General features: G+C 38.4%; 2 protein-coding genes and 1 long non-coding RNA gene across 9 annotated transcripts; 2 read left to right on the top strand and 1 right to left on the bottom strand.

Moving 5' to 3' along the window:
* Nucleotides 1-17,988, bottom strand: LOC140803179 (peroxisomal nicotinamide adenine dinucleotide carrier-like). 7 transcript variants are annotated; one of them, XM_073158897.1, is made up of 12 exons: nt 17,771-17,986; nt 17,597-17,683; nt 17,447-17,521; nt 17,096-17,226; nt 16,921-16,975; nt 16,452-16,604; nt 4,672-4,740; nt 4,485-4,592; nt 3,840-3,908; nt 1,579-1,648; nt 473-707; nt 1-371 (listed from the first exon to the last, which is right to left on the bottom strand). In XM_073158897.1, exons 1-11 carry the CDS (start codon nt 17,849-17,851, stop codon nt 517-519), a joined length of 1,089 nt encoding a protein of 362 aa, XP_073014998.1. In that variant the 5' UTR covers nt 17,852-17,986; the 3' UTR covers nt 1-371; nt 473-516. The 7 variants fall into 7 exon arrangements, with proteins under 7 accessions (XP_073014998.1, XP_073014999.1, XP_073014996.1 ...); XM_073158898.1 differs by having other exon boundaries at nt 1,579-1,633; nt 17,771-17,985; XM_073158895.1 differs by having other exon boundaries at nt 1-387; nt 17,447-17,683; nt 17,771-17,988.
* Nucleotides 4,750-16,366, top strand: LOC140803182 (uncharacterized). The gene is made up of 2 exons (XR_012111791.1): nt 4,750-5,289; nt 15,638-16,366. It is a non-coding gene; the product is annotated as an uncharacterized lncRNA (long non-coding RNA).
* On the top strand, nt 6,066-16,366 carry LOC140803181 (uncharacterized). The gene is made up of 2 exons (XM_073158902.1): nt 6,066-8,247; nt 12,727-16,366. Exons 1-2 carry the CDS (start codon nt 7,572-7,574, stop codon nt 12,765-12,767), a joined length of 717 nt encoding a protein of 238 aa, XP_073015003.1. The 5' UTR covers nt 6,066-7,571; the 3' UTR covers nt 12,768-16,366.
* Nucleotides 17,989-18,737: the final 749 nt, after the last annotated feature.

Genomic DNA, 18,737 nt, shown 5'->3' with positions numbered 1-18,737 from the left:
TTTTTGTCCAAAATGCTAGAACTTTAGCTTGTACTAGTTTTGAAATTTTATTTTCAAACACCACATACATTTGCTTTTCACTCCCTTCTTTATAATGTCTCAAAGAATCAACAGTAGAAACTCGTGCAAGCATTCCCTTATAATATCAAGTAATCGACGGATTCGTCGAATCTCGATACTTGAGTACTTGAAACATCGTTAATTTCATATTGCAATTTCAATTAATCCCTTGAGCATATTGAATTCAGTGTCTATGTTTTGATCCATTTGGTAACTGATGTTTTTCATAAATCCAATGACAAGAAGGCCGTCCAAGGTTTGAACGGAGAGCTACCCTCCAGTATCTGGTGCGGTCTTTCCATGAGATCCAGCTATAACACAACATACCTGAAAAGTTTCAAAACATGCAAAAAGAGTGGAAATAATGGGTGAATAGAAAATGAGAGAAAAAAGTTTGTCACAAGCTCAGCACCTTTATTTTAAACTAACAATAATTCTTCAGAGATTGTGATGGTATCATTTAACAGCATTCGATAAAATTTTCGAGCTTGTATCTGAGACAACAGCATATGCCTTAACGAGCTCCTCTTTCACCATGAAAAGTAGCGACGCAGCTAAAACACTTTGTACTATCTTTGTGCTCATCCCTTTGTAAAAGCTGCGTAATCCTTCATAACGGATCATTTTAACAATGGCATCAAATGTACCTGTGCAACCAGAAACCTGATCAACGTCGGAGATACCATAGGTGACAACTGGTACTTATGGCATTACCTATATTAAATCATCAGCATATGCACATGTGCACAGATATCCAGGTTATAAAAGCATAGAGAACGGAATTCTACACTATGTCCGTTCATCACATGCTTTATTTTTTATGCAAAGCAGTTTCAAGTTTTCGTATTCACAATATAATTTTGACAGCATCATTCAGAGATACCAGGACGGCGCATTTGTTCATTACTTGAGGGTGCAAATACATTTGTGAAGTGTAGGTGATAGTGCCATTTTTGAACTTATATTTTATATGTATTGGACTTAAATTATGTTAGTTTTCGAGCGGAACTATGCATTAGGTAGTTGTTTTGTCATATGCAGGAATTGAGGAAACAAGCATTTATATGGGGTAAAAAAGGTGTGTAGAGCAACTTAAAGATGGAAAGGAGAGCAAGTGAGCAATAAAAGAAGAAGGGAAAAGGCGGGAAAATAGTTTGGATGAAGCAGGCGGCGCCTCACCGCCCATGCTTCTTCCATGCAATGTTGAAATCACGCAACAGTAGGAATGGGAACAAAAATTGGTGAGAACATCTGTAATATTGTCTTTAGTGTTAAATGGGAAACCTCTACCAGGAATAAGGAAGGGGGTTAATGGTTGGACTTTTGGACATGCTGCCTGTTTTCATCACCAACTCTAAAATTAGAAGAAACGTACAAACTCATTTTCAGAGAAAAGATCGTATTTCTCACTAGTTACAACACCAGGCAAAAAAATTTGAAATAAATATCGCGGTCCCAGTAGTTATGTAAATGGTAAACTAAACCAAAATATATTACTTGAAACAAATCCATACAAACCTGAATATCGTAATGAAACATTGCCACCAATTTCCTGCTTCGCTTGAAGTCTTGACTGCAAAATAGTGAACTAGATACATTGACAAAGAGACAATACTCATGGAGAAAAAAATAATAATTAGCCAGCAAGAGACAATATCTTAAACTACCAAAAAAATACCTACTTCGAATATACATCTAATTTGCAAAATATATTGCTCCGATCTAGAACACCTTGACATGAATTCTCTTATAAGTTAAGATTTCAATTTGATTTATTTTCATTTAGATTTAAGTAAAGCAGTCTGCACAAAAGGATAGTTTTTTCAATTATTTACATATCAAGAAATTTCAAGAAAGCCCAAAGAATAAATCACACATTTCTCCAAGTCTCCCTTTTCTGTATGGTATTGGAGTTGGGATTGGCTTCCAGAATCATTTAATAATATTTTATGGTTTTATCCAATTATAGCATTTACTTTATGCAAGCTGCATAGATAAAACCCTTAAATATATTAAACGTACCATGAGGTCTGCCTCACAACGTAAGATGATGAAACTCATTAGGAAGTGTACCATATATTATAAACATATTCCTAGTCGAATCAGCAGCCTAAAATAAATATAAAGGTCGCTTGAGTTTAAGACTAACATCTGTTATATAAACGTCATGTTTCATTAGTAAGGGCCTGTAGCTGTCCATTTATACAGATGTTGTGATCATTTGATGATGTACTGAACAATCTTTCCCCGAACTGTCCAAGTGGTTATCACTTATCGAGTGGAATAGTCAGCGGTTATGGTTGTGCACCATTAGTCATTTGACCTCGGACAACATAGAGGCTCTACGTACTAGCATGTACTTTGATCCGTTTACCGACTTCATTGGGGATCATCAGATGACAACGTTGGGTGTAGTTTCGAAATATGCAGGAGCAAATATATTGTAGTCGAGGATTCACCATTTGCATACGGATGAAGATATCGTATGTGAACTCATGAGTTAATAGTGCAAGAAATCTCAGGCCATAGTATAACATGAGCGTTTTGGAAATGTGTTTCCTCAGTTGATCATACCATGTAACTATTATTATTCAAATATACATCACATCGTTATCGAATTCATATGCAACTCTCGATATACCAATGGTTACTGATGTGATAGGTATATATGAGTTGGAAGAAACATATTATACGTTAACCATAAAGTAATATTCTTGCAAGCACTATCAACGATACCTAGGAGATCATGGGACAATGCTACTAGTCGCTCTTACCATGATTTGATGGGTGCAAAAGAAAGAAAAAAAATTCGGCCAATAGCTTCCGCAGCCACCGCCTCATTGACGCCGCATTGCCTCCAGTTTTTTTAAATTCGGGCGTCCTAGTCTCAACGCAGAAATTGTTTGAGATCTCTAGTGCGATCTAAACAAGGAACAAAGTTTCCGATCATGAACTTATTTTGACGATCAAAGGAGGAGATCCGTCAAGAAAGATATACCAGAAGAACTATTTCCACTTAAAATCTGGAATAGTTTGGAATCAATGTTGAATACGCAATGGTAACAATTCTAAACACCGTATGGATATTTAAATTCATACAACGACCCAATGAGCGTTTTGAACGTCGAAACAAAACTTTAAGGGTGCGAGAAAACATTACTTCATCATCCTCCTCGTACACTTTCCTTTTCCTTAGGCACGTTTCAAATTTCGATTGTGCCACCATAACTTCATCAAACAATAAAAATAATACATCGAGAACATATGATCAATACAGATCCTTGAGTTTTCTCAAGGGAATCAGAGTCAAGAGTTTGTGGGAATATGGTAATGAAGTGTCAAATCTAGCACCATTTGGTAGTGGAACAAGACAAACAACATCTAGTATCACTCCATATTTGTAGAGTGACAAACAAATAACGCAAGCAGTATATATCATAGCTATTGCAAAACAAGGACTCCCATAGAAAATGAAGCAGATAACACTAATCAGCAGAGGAAACGCCACGTAGGAGTATTAGTGGATAATTCCATGTTGACAGAATGATTACATCTACTCAAAATATCCTTTGGATTTGTGTATGTTTTTCCTAGTCTGAGGCATGCTTCAACATGATTTCAGGTAACATATTAGGTTAATTGTGGTGTATTTTTTTTCAGTTAAATTCCTTCTCTACTTTTACTGATACATTTCATCATCCATATGCCATACTTCGCAATAAACTGTTGCACTAAACAAAAGTATCATTATCGTGTCCAAGAAAAGTATGTGATTTTACCTTGACAACCAGAAGAGGGTATGTCGAAACAGTTGCCCCAAGTTTCGCCAAGGCCCCTACTAAGAAAATCTGTTCACATAAAGGAGATAGAAGCTAAAATTTTTCAAGTAAACCCACATGCACCCGCATGATTTGTTTTAGTGACACATTTGTTTGTGTAGAAACGTACAAGCCACTCTAATCACTGCAAAACTTGTTAGTCTTGTGGATGTATTTGTTTCAAATTTCCTTTGAAGTAAACAAAATTTTGAATCCTGATTGAGTGAAAGATTCCTATTTCACAAAATAATTGTTTTGGACATCAATATTCAAACGGGAAGTATCCAACCATCAATGTAACTTTGTTACAGAAGAATCAAATCATGTGTATGCAAGATTCTTAAATACCATCCGATGTTCTTTAAATTTGATTCAGATTTCAAATTCACTTTCCAAATAAAATGTAGAATTTTGACAAACAAAATGTAAGTGACAAACCATATTTGACCTCAGTTTTATGGACCTCTAGATTCTAGAATGATAATGGAAAACAAATTGCCTTTAGAAACATTTTGCATGGATATTATTAAAAAAATGAATAGAGGCTGACCAAACTAATCCTAATAAATTGAAAAACATAACAGAAAGCCATCAAATTAATGATACCTCCAAAGCAGTTATGTTCTTTAAACCTTGTTTTTTAGAAGCTCGTTTAGTCCTCAAATGCTTCAGCAAACTCTCATATATCATAAACTGAATTGATGGATTGCACACCTGTCATGCCAGAAACGAAACCGGTCTAACAGGAATTTGTAGAGAATATGAAATAGTTTTAAAAAATTTAAACACTTACCATTATCAATGTTGGAACTATGCCTTTCCAAAACCCAGCAATTCCTGATTCGTGATAAACCTCACATGCCTACTAAGGACATCCAAATATAAGTTTTGTTAACAGAGTAATTTTTCTTCTAAAAAAAAATAAAGTAATGGTGATCTATCAAATGGGAGGGGACAATGTTTTCCAAAAATAAAATGAAACTGGTAAGTATCATGCTTTTCTATATCCATGATAATCAAATCCTCAGATCAACTAGCAAATTGATGCAAATAGTGCTCAACAAATTGCTCGATTAGCATGTACTTTATGACAACTGTGCACTCAAAGCAACATGTTCAACATACACGGAATTGAAATATCAGATGGTTAGGTACGTTTCAACCCTTCAAGTTTCACATACAGCTTAGTTAGAACACAGCCACATTTATTCGGTAAAGTTGGGTTGCTGTCGAATTTATGGTTGAGAATCCACGGCATCAGATTGATTTTGTACTTTGGTTCAATCAATTGAGAATCTACGCCATGAGAATTGCTCGATTAGCGTGTACTTTGTGACAACCGTGAACTCAAAGCAACGTGTTCAACACATATGGAATTGAAAACTCAGATGGCTGGGAATATTTCAATCCAGTCACCTTGCATCTATTAGAGTAGATGCCCTGTAAGCTAACTGTTGGCTAGGAATTTTATTGACTCAGTTGTAATAAACAATCTTTATTTTAATAAATTCATTATTTCATGGTTTGTTATTTTTTTATCTGTATACTCATTTGAACAACATAGATAAAAACCTTGAATATACTTTAATACAAATGAATCGTAATTTGATGTTGAAACTCATTTGTAAACACTGTATGATCTAAATTCGTTCCAAGTCGATTCAGCCCTAAAACATGGATAAAGGTCGCTTGAGCTCGAAACTAGCATATGTGACGTTGTGTACCGCGTTTCTTGGTAAGGGCACAGAGATGTCCAAACATGCAGATAAATAGTCATATGATGATTATATCGAACAACCCTTCCTCGAACTTTCCAAGTGGTTATCATTCATCGAGAGGATAAGTCTGTGGTTGTAATGACCCGAAACCTTGTTTTGAATGAAGTATTAATTAAGAGATAATTAATGAGTTGTTAATTAAGTTTTAAGGAATTGATAAATCGGGATCAAGTTGTTGGTATCCACCAAATTTAAAAAGGGATAAACCGATCTACTTCAGATTACATTATCTCGAGAAATCCAACTATACAAATGAGATTCTGACACGTGGCAGATAAGATTGGTTCGGATTTTCTGAAATAGTGCGGATTTAGCCTATAAATGGAAGCCAATTCTTTTGTTTCCTTCACCGCATTCTTCAGAGAGAGTTCTAGTTGTACCTTATGTTTTCTAGCCAGTTTCTAGGGCACTTTGGTTGTCGGGAAGTTTCGGAGCTAGTGTCGACTCGAGGAGGGTCGGTGAACTGAGATCGAGACATCATCAGCGAGCTGACGACGGACGCATGTATAATCCTAAATCCTTAGATAGTGATTTAAGGATCATTAGGGAGATCTTTGTAGCATGTTTCATCTGGTTTGTTAGTGATTTCATTATGTTGGTATTGTCTAGGTTCAGAGCTTTCTGTCAGATTGTTTTAGTGAGGTACGTGATGTACTGACTGAGATATCCAAGAGTAGTATACACACTTATATGCTGCATATTTATCTGTTGCATGATACATGTTTTACTGCTTTGGCATATTATGCATGACATATCATGTTGAGCCTGATATCTTTTGAGATATACCTCGTTTGTTGGGACCGCTCAGCCATATTCTGTATTGTGGACGATGGGGCATCAAGAGCTACGGTGTCCGACGGGACCCGCGGGCTCTGATGACCTGGACATTGCAGGTCCACGTCTTGATGATGAGTGTGGGAGCCAAAACTTTCCTAGGACAGATCAGAGACTACACACTCAGGCGCCTCTAGACTGAGCATGAGATTCTTGACTTGATCCTTGATATCCGAGCATATTGCATTTCGCATGCATCATATTAGTTTGTATACTCGTACATTCTCGTATTGGGCGATTGTCGCTCACGTCCTTGTTTTCATCTTGGACACCCCATTCCACGGGGCAGGTCTTAGGTTGGACGGTTCGGACGACCATGGCAATGGCTAGAGCAGTTGGGTTTTCGGTGGTGATCCAGTGGAGGTTTTCTATGGTTTATCGTTTTCTCGTTCAAAATCATGTATTTGTTATGGTTGTATTAATGTTTAAGATTGTTGTTATTGTTTTGTTTTCATTTGGGTTGTAAGATGATTAATTATTTGGTTTCCGCTGTTTAATTGTTGTTATTAAGTTTAATGTTGCATGTTTATTAGTCTGTTTAGTAGTGGCTCAGGTAAGGGCGCTACATTTGGTGGTATCAGAGCATGCAAAGATTTTTGGGACACTAGTAATTCTGTTTGAGGATTTAGAGGTTGATTTTGGTTTGCTTTCAGATGTCAGGAGATGGAAGCAGTCACGGAAGTGTGGGACATGGCCGTTATGGCGATGATGAGCTGGCCGAGAACATCGTCGTAGAGATCGTGACGGAAGGCGTCACCGAGATCATGATGAAAGGAGACGTAGGAATCGTGTCAACATTATAAATTTCGTGAAGATTGGACCTCCTCTGTTGACCGCAGATGAGAATGCTGATGTTGCTGAAGCTTGGGTCGATATCATGGAGCAGTGTTTTCGAGTGCTGCACTATGACGAGGATGAGAAGATGAAGGTAGCCGATTTCATGATCCAAGGAAAAGCTCGGAAATGGTGGAAACCTGTTTCTGCCATTCTAGTTTAGCAGCATGAGCGGATTCGTTGGGAACATTTCCGTCAGGCCTTCATCAATCATCACTTTCCGCCAGCTCTTCGTCAGGCGAAGGAGATGGAACTGTTGACCATTAAGCAAGAAGATTCAAACATTGAGGATTATCAGAAGCGTTTTACGGATCTGTTGCCGTGCGCTCCTCACATCAGTGAGCATTCTGCAACAAAATATCACTTTTTGAATGGTTTGAACCAGGAGATTTTTGATCGGGTTTCTGTCTGTGATGATCCTACTTCGTACGAAGGATTAGTGAATCGTTGTCGTCAAGCCGAGATCAATATTGCTAGGAGGAAGGCTATGCAAGCAAGCAAAAGTTCTAGTTCGTTGGGACCAAGGGGTCAGTCTTTCAAGAAGTCTGTATCTTTTTCTTCTTCCGGTTCTGGAGGGGTGCATAGCTTTGGCAGTAAAAAGATGCAATGTGGCCACTGCGGAGGCAATCATCCGACGGAGAATTGTCGAAGAGCAACAGGTGCATGTTTCAATTGTGGTGGTTTTGGTCACATGAAGAGAGATTGCCCTAATTTGGAGAATCAGAGTGGAGGCGGAGGTTCTATGACAGGGTCTTATAGTGGAAAACAGTCTGAGGCCACTGTGCAACAGAAAGGTTTTCCTGCTCAAGGTTCTCGTCGTGGAGGAATATCGCAAGGATCTCAGCAACGCCCACGAATTCAGGGGCAAGTGTTTGCCCTAAACAAAGAACCAGCTGAGGAGCATAACGAGAGAGTCATTGCAGGTAATTTTCTTTTATGTGGTATTCCTGCATATGTATTGATTGACACTAGGGCATCGCATTCATTCATAGCATCAACGTTTGTTAAGAAGCATAAACTACCCTTCGTGTCATTAGATGTTCTGTTGTCGGTATCTACACCGATGGGACAAGAGGTTTTAGCTAAGCGACTTGTAGTAGACTGTTTGCTAGAGTTTGAGGGGAGATGATATTGGCTATTGAAGATTTCGATTGTATTATGGGAATCGACCTATTGACTAAGTATAGAGCGACGGTAGATTGTTATCAACGTCTAGTTCAGTTTCTTCCAGAAGGAGACGAGAATTGGTTCTTCTTTTGTGAGGGAGCTCGACCTCCAATGCCAGTAGTGTCTGCTGTAAAGGCACAACGGGCTTTAGCAAAAGGAGGAGAAGGATACCTCATTTATGCTGTTGACGTATCAAAGGATGTAATCGACGTGAAGAACATTCCAGTTGTCGATGAATTTCCTGATGTTTTCCCCGATGAAATTCCTGGATTTCCTCCAGAGAGGGAAATGGAAGCGGAGATAGAGTTGGTACCAAGAACCGCACCTATCTCCAGAGCGCCTTATAGATTGGCACCAACAGAGATGAAAGATTGAAACAACAGTTACAAGATCTTCTTGACAAAGGGTACATTAGACCCAGTGTGTCTCTTTGGGGAGCACCAGTGTTGTTCGTTAAAAAGAATGATGGGTCTATGCGACTTTGCATAGATTATCGGCAGTTGAACCGAGTAACAGTCAAGAATAAATATCCGTTACCACGGATTGATGATTTGTTTGATCCACTGCAAGAGACTTCAGTATACTCAAAGATCGATTTATGGTCTGGATATCATCAACTTCGAGTTAATCAACGTGATATCCCTAAGACTGCATTTCGAACAAGGTATGGGCATTACGAGTTTCTAGTGATGCCGTTTGGTTTGACGAATGCTCCAGCAGTATTTATGGATTTGATAACCGAGTATTCCAGGAATATCTTGACAAGTTTGTCATTGTCTTTATTGATGACATACTAGTATACTCTCGTAGTCTTGAAGAGCATGCACAACATTTAAGGATTGTGTTGCTAACTTTAAGGAATCACCAACTGTATGCTAAGTTGAACAAGTACGAGTTTTGGCTCGACAGAGTTGTCTTCTTGGGACATGTTATATCCAAAGATGGGATATCAGTGGATCCTAGCAAGATCGAAGCAGTGATGAGTTGGGCACGACCGGAATCAGCTCAAGAGATAAGAAGTTTTCTAGGTTTGGCAGGTTATTACCGGAGATTCATCTCAAGATTTTCTCAGATTGCCAAACCATTGACTCAACTGACCTGTAAGAATGTGCAGTTCGAATGGACTCGTGATTGTGAAAATAGTTTCAATGAACTGGGTCAACGTTTGACAACTGCACCAGTTTTAGCTCTGCCATCTGGATCAAGAGGGTACATTGTGTACACTGATGCATCACTTCAAGGACTTGGGTGCGTTTTAACCCAGAATGGTCATGTGATTGCATATGCATCCAGACAGTTGAAGAAGCATGAAGAGAATTATCCCGTTCATGATCTGGAATTGGCAACGATTGTGTTTGCTTTGAAAATCTGGCGACATTATTTCTATGGAGAGAGATTTGAGATCTTTACAGATCACAAGAGTTTGAAGTATATCTTCACTCAAACAGAGTTGAATATGCGCCAAAGAAGATGGATGGATTTGTTAAAGGATTATGATTGCGAAATCAAGTATCATCCAGGATCAGCGAATCTTACAGCCGATGCTCTTAGTCGCAAGGTGAGATTATCTGCACTTCAGACAAGTTTCATATCAAGTGTAATCCAAGATTGTTGTTCTCTGGGATTTCACTTCCGTCATAAGAAGGGAATGGAACACATTCGAGTAACGAGCATTTTATCTGAACCGATGTTGTATGCCAAAATCAGAGAAGCTCAGTTTTCTGATCCGAAAGTGGAAAAGTTAACAAGGTTAGCTAACGGAGACAACACGTCTAGCTTTGCGTTCCAAACAGATGGAACCTTGTGTCTGTCAGGAAGAATCGTAGTTCCAGAAGATTCTAAATTGAGAGACGGGATTTTATCTCAAGCTCATAGGAGTAAGTTGAGTATCCACCCTGGAAGCATGAAAATGTATAAGGATTTGAAGACCAGGTTTTGGTGGAAAGGTATGAAGAGAAGTGTTTACCAGTTTGTAGCCAAGTGTTTGGTTTGTCAGCAAGTGAAAGCTGAACATCGACGGCCAGGAGGATTTCTTCAGAATCTTCCTATCCCTGAGTGGAAGTGGGAGCATGTAACGATGGATTTTGTCACCCACTTGCCGCTGTCTTCTAAGAATTGTGATGCAATTTGGGTTGTTGTGGACCGACTGACTAAGTCAGCACATTTCATTCCGTATAGTCGGGAATATAGTTTCGATCGCATGGCAAGACTATACATCCAAGAGATTCTTAAATATCATGGTGTGCCAACAAGTATAGTCAGTGATAGAGATCAACGCTTTACCTCAAGGTTCTGGGGAAGTTTTCAAAAAGCGTTGGGAACGACATTGAGTCTGAGTACTGCCTATCATCCAGAGACCGATGGTCAGTCTGAGAGGACTATTCAGACACTCGAGGACATGTTGCGTGCTTGTGCTTTGGATTTTGGACCAGCATGGCATGATCATCTGCCGCTTGTAGAGTTTGCATATAACAATAGCTACCACAGTAGCATTGGTATGGCTCCGTTCAAAGCATTGTATGGTAGACGTTGTCGTACTCCTTTGTTTTAGGACGAAGTAGGAGAACGACAAGTGCAAGGACCTGAATTAGTGCAACAAGCGATTAACATAGTGGAATTGATTAAGAAGAGAATTAAAACTGCACAAGATCGTCAATCGAGTTACGCGAATACCAAGCGTAGACCTCTACAGTTTCAATCAGGGGGAAAAGTTTTCCTTAAAGTTTCACCGTTCCGCAGGGTGATGAGATTTGGACTCAAGGGAAAATTAGCCCCAAGATTCATCGGACCTTTTGAGATCTTGGAATGTGTTGGAAATTTGGCGTATCGATTGACTTTACCGCCATATCTGTCCAGCATTCATAATGTCTTTCATGTATCGTTGCTACGACGGTATGTAGAAGATGAGTCGCACGTTCTTAGTCCGACAGATGTTCAACTTGAAGAAGACTTGACTTATGTCGAGCAGCCGCTTTTAATCCTGGGTAGGAAAGAGAAAAAGCTCAGAAACAAGACCATTCAACTCGTTCTAGTGCAATGGCAACGCCGAGGTACAACAGAAGCGACTTGGGAGTTAGAGAGTCGTACGCGCTCAGAATATCCACATTTGTTTTGAGTTGTATTTTATTCAGTTGTATTGTACTTCAGTTTTGATTTCGAGGACGAAATCTTTGTAAGGAGGGGAGGATGTAATGACCCGAATCCTTGTTTTGAATGAAGTATTAATTAAGAGATAATTAATGAGTTGTTAATTAAGTTTTAAGGAATTGATAAATCGGGATCAAGTTGTCGGTATCCACCGAATTTAAAAAGAGATAAACCGATCTATTTCGGATTACATTATCTCGAGAAATCCAACTAGACAAATGAGATTCTGACCCGTGGCAGATAAGATTGGTTCGGATTTTCTGAAATAGCGTGGATGCAGCCTATAAATGGAAGCCGATTCTTTTGTTTCCTTCACCGCATTCTTCAGAGAGAGTTCTAATTGTACCTTAGGTTTTCTAGCCAGTTTCTAGGGCACTTTGGTGTCGGGAAGTTTCGGAGCTAGTGTCGACTCGAGGAGGGTCGGTGAACTGAGATCGAGACATCATCAGCGGGCTGACGACGGACGCAGGTATAATCCTAAATCCTTAGATAGTGATTTAAGGATTATTAGGGAGATCTTTGTAGCATGTTTGATCTGGTTTGTTAGTGATTTCATTATGTTGGTATTGTCTAGGTTCAGAGCTTTCTGTCAGATTGTTTTAGTGAGGTACGTGATGTACTGACTGAGATATCCAAGCGTAGTATACACACTTATATGCTGCATATTTATCTGTTGAATGATACATGTTTTACTACTTTGGCATATTATGCATGACATATCATGTTGAGCCTGATATCTTTTGAGATATACATCGTTTGTTGGGGCCTCTCAGCCCTATTCTGTATTGTGGACGATGGGGCATCGAGAGCTACAGTGTCCGACGGGACCCGCGGGCTCTGATGACCTGGACATTGCAGGTCTACGTCTTGATGATGAGTGTGGGAGCCAAAACTTTCCTAGGGCAGATCAGAGACTACACACTCAGGCGCCTCTAGACTGAGCATGAGATTCTTGACTTGATCCTTGATATCCGAGCATATTGCATTTCACATGCATCATATTAGTTTGTATACTCGTACATTCTCGTATTGGGCGATTATCGGTCACGTCCTTGTTTTCATCTTGGGCACCCCATTCCACGGGGCAGGTCTTAGGTTGGACGGTTCGGACGACCAGGGCAGTGGCTAGAGCAGTTGGGTTTTCGGTGGTGATCCAGTGGAGGTTTTCTGTGGTTTATCGTTTTCTCGTTCAGAATCATGTATTTGTTATGGTTGTATTAATGTTTAAGACTGTTGTTATTGTTTTGTTTTCATTTGGGTTGTAAGATGATTAAGTATTTGGTTTCCGCTGTTTAATTGTTGTTATTGAGTTTAATGTTGCATGTTTATTAGTCTGTTTAGTAGTGGCTCAGGTAAGGGCGCTACAGTGGTTATGATTGTATACCATTAGTCCTTACGACCCGGGACAACACTGAGGCTCTATATGCTAGAGATGTGCTTTGACTCGTTTACCGGCTCCAGGAGAGTCATTAGGTGGCGAGATTGGGTACAGTTGCGACACATGTAGGAACCAGTGTATTGTACTCGAGAATTCACCGCTCACCTACGGGTGTGGATATCCTATGTGATCTGATGAAATAATAGTGCATGGAATCTCTGGCCAGAGCATGAGATGTACGTTAGAGAAGGAGTTTCTGCAATAGTACATGCGATGCCACTATTTATATGTGACCTTAATCTTCGCAGCCCCTAGATCACGAAGGAGTCTAGTGTCTTTACTGACCTCCACTAGGCCCCCACATTGCTCCCCAATTACCTTGAAGATTTATAATGTCCATAAGTGCCAAGGTAGCCCTGCAATCTTGATCCAGCTGTTGCAACAACTGAGAACCGAGTCCAATGAATTGATATCTGGTCTCCACTTCTCAAAATCTAATGCCACACCACCATCGAAGAAACCTCTGTTTAGTTGAGTAAAGTACTCCCATTCCTTCTGATGCGCAGGCCACCAAACCGCTTTGTTAGCTTGGAAAGGATGAATTTCGATCCTCCTCTTAACATTTTGACCTATAATCCTAGCAACCTGGTCCCAAGACACATTCACCCTGCCTCTAGTGATGATTATGGCTTCATTCCAATTCGTCTCTGATGAATTACAGCATCTGGCATCCTTGCCCTTCAACAAATCTTGATGAAGGACCCGTTGTTCAACCTTTGCTATCTGCTGATTCCGAGTAATTGAGATATGATCAGTACCTTGCTGAACATACTTGTGGCCCGACAACAACGGTCTCCAGTTAGCGAGAATATCTGAAATCCTAATCCATCCTAGTTGCTTTAACCCACTAGGTATGATTATGTTCTGTTTCTTCCCGTTATCGCTAAATCTGGAAACCTCTAGGAACCATCCTCTTCTGTTAACAAATCTAAGTGCTACGATCGTTGCATTGCAGCCCCTGAACCGGTAGAAATCCGAGCATGAATGAGGGTTAAGAATGAAGTTTTTGATTTTGAAGCTGAACCAACGAGGCTCGCTTCGATCCAAGTCCAGGAAGTATGTCGCATTCCTAGTTCTTTCAGTCCATCGAAACGTGCCGCCTCTGTTTACCAACTTAACCGAGAACAACTTGAACTCGATCTTAACCCCATCCTCTCTAAACGTGGGCTTTAACGCATTAGACGGAAACCCACTGAACCTGGCTTGCATCGCGATGCGACCAACTAAACCGGCCGGAAAACAAGTGAAGAACGACGGAAATGAAAGCTCAAAGGGATGTGGAAAGGGAGGGCTGATCCGAACCGTAACTGAGAAACGAAATGGGAGAGAGCATTTTTTAAAAAATTCTCTCTCTAGGGTTTTTTGTTATCGAATTATTATGCAACCCTCGATTAAACAATGGTTGCAGATTCGATCGGGATATATGAGATGAAGGGACCGTATTGTACGTTAATCATAACCGACTGGTTCTTGCAGGAACTATCAGTGATAACTAGGGAATCGTGGGGCGATGCTACTAGACGCTCTTACCATGATTCGATGGGTTTAATCAGAAATATGATTTCTGATATTCTCATGATCAATTGTTGATACATAGAATGGGGCAAATTAGGGTAAGCCCGAATAAAAGATTATCTTTTGAATCACAAAGAGTTGTGAACCCACGGCCAGCTGTATCCCTGAACCATTGAGGGTCACACAAGTACTGGATCATTTTTGTTCATGTTGGGAGAATAAATTGAAGCAGTTGAATTTATACAAAATTATGATATAGTAAATTCAAGGAGTTGAATTTATGATAATTAAAAGTTGAGAAAATTAAATTCAAGGAGTTGAATTTATGAGATAGTAAATTCAAAAGCTGAATTTATGAATTTATAAAATTTGGAGAGAATAAATTCAAGGAGTTGAATTTATAAGATTTGAGAATTTAATTTATTAAACTCAAAAGTTGAGTTTATTAAATATTAATTAAATATGGTGGGAAGTATGTTTAATGGGCTTGTAGGAGTACAAGTCCAACATACTAAATAATTAAAGTTCTTAATTGAATTTGATATATTAATTAAACAAGTTGGACTAGTCCAATTAATTAATCAAGCTCATTAACGTTAATTATGGAAATTAGGTCATTACTTGATTATAAAAGATGGAAGAGAGCCTTAACCCTAGCCACCACCACCATATTTTCGAAAATCCATCTTCCCATTTCCTCTCAAATTTCGGCCACCACTCCTAGAATTTTAGGGGTTTTGTGCCGCCTTTAATTTTAATCTCCAACGAAAAACATCTTCGAACTTTCTAGTGCAATTTAGAAGAGGAAACAATCGATCTAGTTGGGGACTTGATAGGAGGATTAAAGAAAGGAGATTTGAAGAAAGTTCGTAGGGAATTTATCAAGAGCTATCTCCGCTAACCCCAGAATAGTTAGAGCCGTGTGAATCTTTAAACTCCCTATGAATATTTAATTTTAAAACCATACGAGTGTCCATATACATCTTGAATGTCAAGATCTAAAAATTTTTAAAATTTCCGCTGCATTTGGACACGAGAAAACCGAGATCCAACAACTTCTCCGTTAATTCAATATTTGTCTGTCCTACGAAATCAACTTCAACTATCACATACAGCTTAGTTAGAACAGAGACATTTATTCGGTAAAGTTGGTATTGCTGTAGCATTTATGGTTCAACATATTGAGAAACCACGCCATCAAAACAATTTTTGTTTTCTTTGTTTCCGACAGTTGTCTCACATAGTAATTCCTAGCTAGTAAGCAACCAAATATTTAAATGATCTTCACAATTTGCCAACGGCTTTTCTCAGTAGAATTCACTCACGTGTGGACCATTAGGGAGTTAGTTATCCTCTCTCGTGGATTTTCTTCTTATATTAGATGGTAATGATGTTGATATCCTTGTAATTATTCCACTAACTAGTTAAGACAGTTTGATTGATTAGTCACTAAACCACCTAAATGAATAATAATGAAAACTCATTTATCATGGTTGAACATAATAAATTAAGAAACTGAACTACGATAATTGTTATTAAATAACTTGTTATAACCTTTAATCAGACTAATAGCGTGCTAAAACAACAACGAAGTTAAATTTTAAGCAAAAACCAGATAATTCTGATCATTTTTAACAAAATGTAAGCCATTAATATCAGCGAAAGCAATTTCTTTAGCACCCTTGACTAAAACTCATTTGAATGCATCTACTCCAGAAATTGTACACAAAATAATAGAACTGAGAAACTCAATGAAAGCATGATGCAATATGAAAGCACATACAAATGATTTTATTTCATAAAGCTGAAGAAACACAAAAAGAATTATGTATGGATGAAGATGAAGATAGTACTATTCACCGCCTGAAATGTTCCATAAGGACGAGGTTTTATTGAATCAAGAGCATCCAATTGGTCAGGCAAAGAAGAACGTATCAGAATATTCTCGGACACTTCCTTTAATAAAGCTTCCCTTTTTGCCTCCGTTATTTTCTTTTCCGCCTGAGTGTGAGTCTGAAAGTAAAAAATGAAATGTTGATATTTGAGAAATTCAATAGCAAGAGCACAGTAAAACGCTCAAACTATAACAAGAAAATTAGAGTGTAAAAACTTTGAAATTGATTTTATAGAATGACAGGACAAGGAGCTATTATATGCATCACAAAATAGATGGTTTCCATATATTTGCACCAATTAAGTAATACTATACAATGCACTTCATATACTTAGTTACACTAACTATTTCAGTTTAGGAACAGAAAATTGAAACCGGTTCGCAGTATTATTCTCAGAAGGAATAGGACTGCCTGCATAAAAAGTAAATTGCTACCTGCATACGAGTCACAAGAACCCATATTGGGTTCGTAAGCAACACGTTTAGTGACCTGTGGTATAAAATTGCAATCATGTTAGGTGAAAAAGAATATAGTCATCCTAAATGAGATTATGCAGGACGTGAATACAGACAAAGAAACCAAATAATTTATAAAAAACAAGACTAGTACCCCGCAAGGGCCGCGACAATAAGCCACGAAAGCATTCCTGGAGAGCCGTCCCCGCGTCCTTTTCTTTTATTTTCAGCCGCTATAGCCTCGGCCTTATTTTTGAAATACTGGTAAAAAGAATAATAAACACCCTGGCAGCTTCACAAAGGAGATCATTAGTTAAAAATACAGGAAATATGGAATTAATTTTCAAATGTAAGAAGGTGTAAATAGAATCCCACAGATATTTTGATCGCCACGTAGTGGTCTGTCATCCCAGAATGAACAATAAGAAGAAACACACAAGAACTGGCTAAATCGCGTAGAGTAAAGCAGAACAACGAATGAAACGGTGTCAGCTGCTAATAACACCTGAGAAGCAGCAGTCCCAAGCAGAGATGGCTTGAGGCCGCTGTATAGTCCTCCCAAACCTTCACTTTTAATAACCTGCCAACCCCTAATCAGCAGAAAGAAGCGACCATAGATAAAATTTGGATATCGTAACAGTAGGAGCCGCGTTACCCTAACAATTTGAGCCAGCGTGCTCCCAGCAGCAGCTTGAGGCGAATCCTTCTTAGCCACTCTTTCTGTTTGTTGACGAGTATTTACCTGGAAGTGCATGAATTATTCACCTGGAGAACAATCAAAACGCCATAGGAGCACTGCTGAAGGTGCAAATTAAAGAGGGGAAGGTACCGTCTGAAGAGGGTAAGTGATGATTTGGGCAATAATCCCCCCGCCGGCTCCCGCCATCCCATTGACCACGGCATTCGACATACGTACACTGAATTCACTGTTCAGGCAATCCACATGTCAACAGAATCTTATCCCCGCATTCTTCGCTCGATCCTGATATTTTGAGTAAAACGTGTCTTCGTTTCTTTGGCTTTCATGGTTTATCTCAGCGTGCATAATCGACAGTGCGGTTAACTACAAAAAAATAATATTTATTTTTATCTAATTATAATCTTTATTTTATTTGAAAACTTATACAAACTGTACATACAAATTTTTCAAAAAAATAATATTTATTTTTATCTAATTATAATCTTTATTTTATTTGAAAACTTATACAAACTGTACATACAAATTTTTTGAATATATTATAGTTCTGCAAGGTCTTACGCATACGCTGATCATGAAATTCATTTATAAATTATTATATATTTAAATGTTTTCTAGACAATTCGATAGTTTAAAATAATGATAAAGATCTCTCAAGGTTGAGACTAGCATCAGTGATATATTATAACATGTTTTATTCGTAGGAACATGGATATATAAAAAACATAGAGATGAGCGATCATATCATGAATCACGGAACAACCCTCATTCGATTTTCCGAATAGTTATCATTTATAATAAATATGTGATTATTGTTATATATTATTAGAGCATCTACATTCATGTTCAAAATAGGATGTATAAATATTCAAGTGAGGTTTAAACTAATATAGATGCTTTATTCAAACACTCAAACGTCAGCATTTATGTAATGCCCGAGAATTTGATTATCGTAATCTGATATGTTTATACTGATATTGTATTACCGGTATTGCGAGATTGCGCAGATTTGATATTACAATCTGTTATTATTGAAGATTATGATTTGTAGTAATATCGATTATGAGTTGTGATATTATATCTATGATGTTGAGATTGA

The sequence above is a fragment of the Primulina eburnea genome, chromosome 10 (genome assembly GCF_022965805.1).
Source record: "Primulina eburnea isolate SZY01 chromosome 10, ASM2296580v1, whole genome shotgun sequence".
Taxonomy (NCBI): Eukaryota; Viridiplantae; Streptophyta; class Magnoliopsida; order Lamiales; family Gesneriaceae; genus Primulina; species Primulina eburnea.
This window is presented reverse-complemented; position numbering and strand designations above follow the sequence as displayed.

Bases quoted from the DNA above. Each gene is read 5' to 3' on its own strand.
- LOC140803181 (XM_073158902.1), top strand. From the start codon at position 7,572: ATGGAACTGTTGACCATTAAGCAAGAAGATTCAAACATTGAGGATTAT. The intron at 8,248-12,726 runs GTAATTTTCTTT...TCCACGGGGCAG, and splicing joins TAACGAGAGAGTCATTGCAG to GTCTTAGGTTGGACGGTTCG.
- LOC140803179 (XM_073158895.1), bottom strand. From the start codon at position 17,851: ATGTCGAATGCCGTGGTCAATGGGATGGCGGGAGCCGGCGGGGGGATT. The intron at 17,227-17,446 runs GTGTTATTAGCA...TGAAGCTGCCAG, and splicing joins TTGGGACTGCTGCTTCTCAG to GGTGTTTATTATTCTTTTTA. The intron at 16,605-16,920 runs GTAGCAATTTAC...TTTTACTTTCAG, and splicing joins TTCTTGTGACTCGTATGCAG to ACTCACACTCAGGCGGAAAA.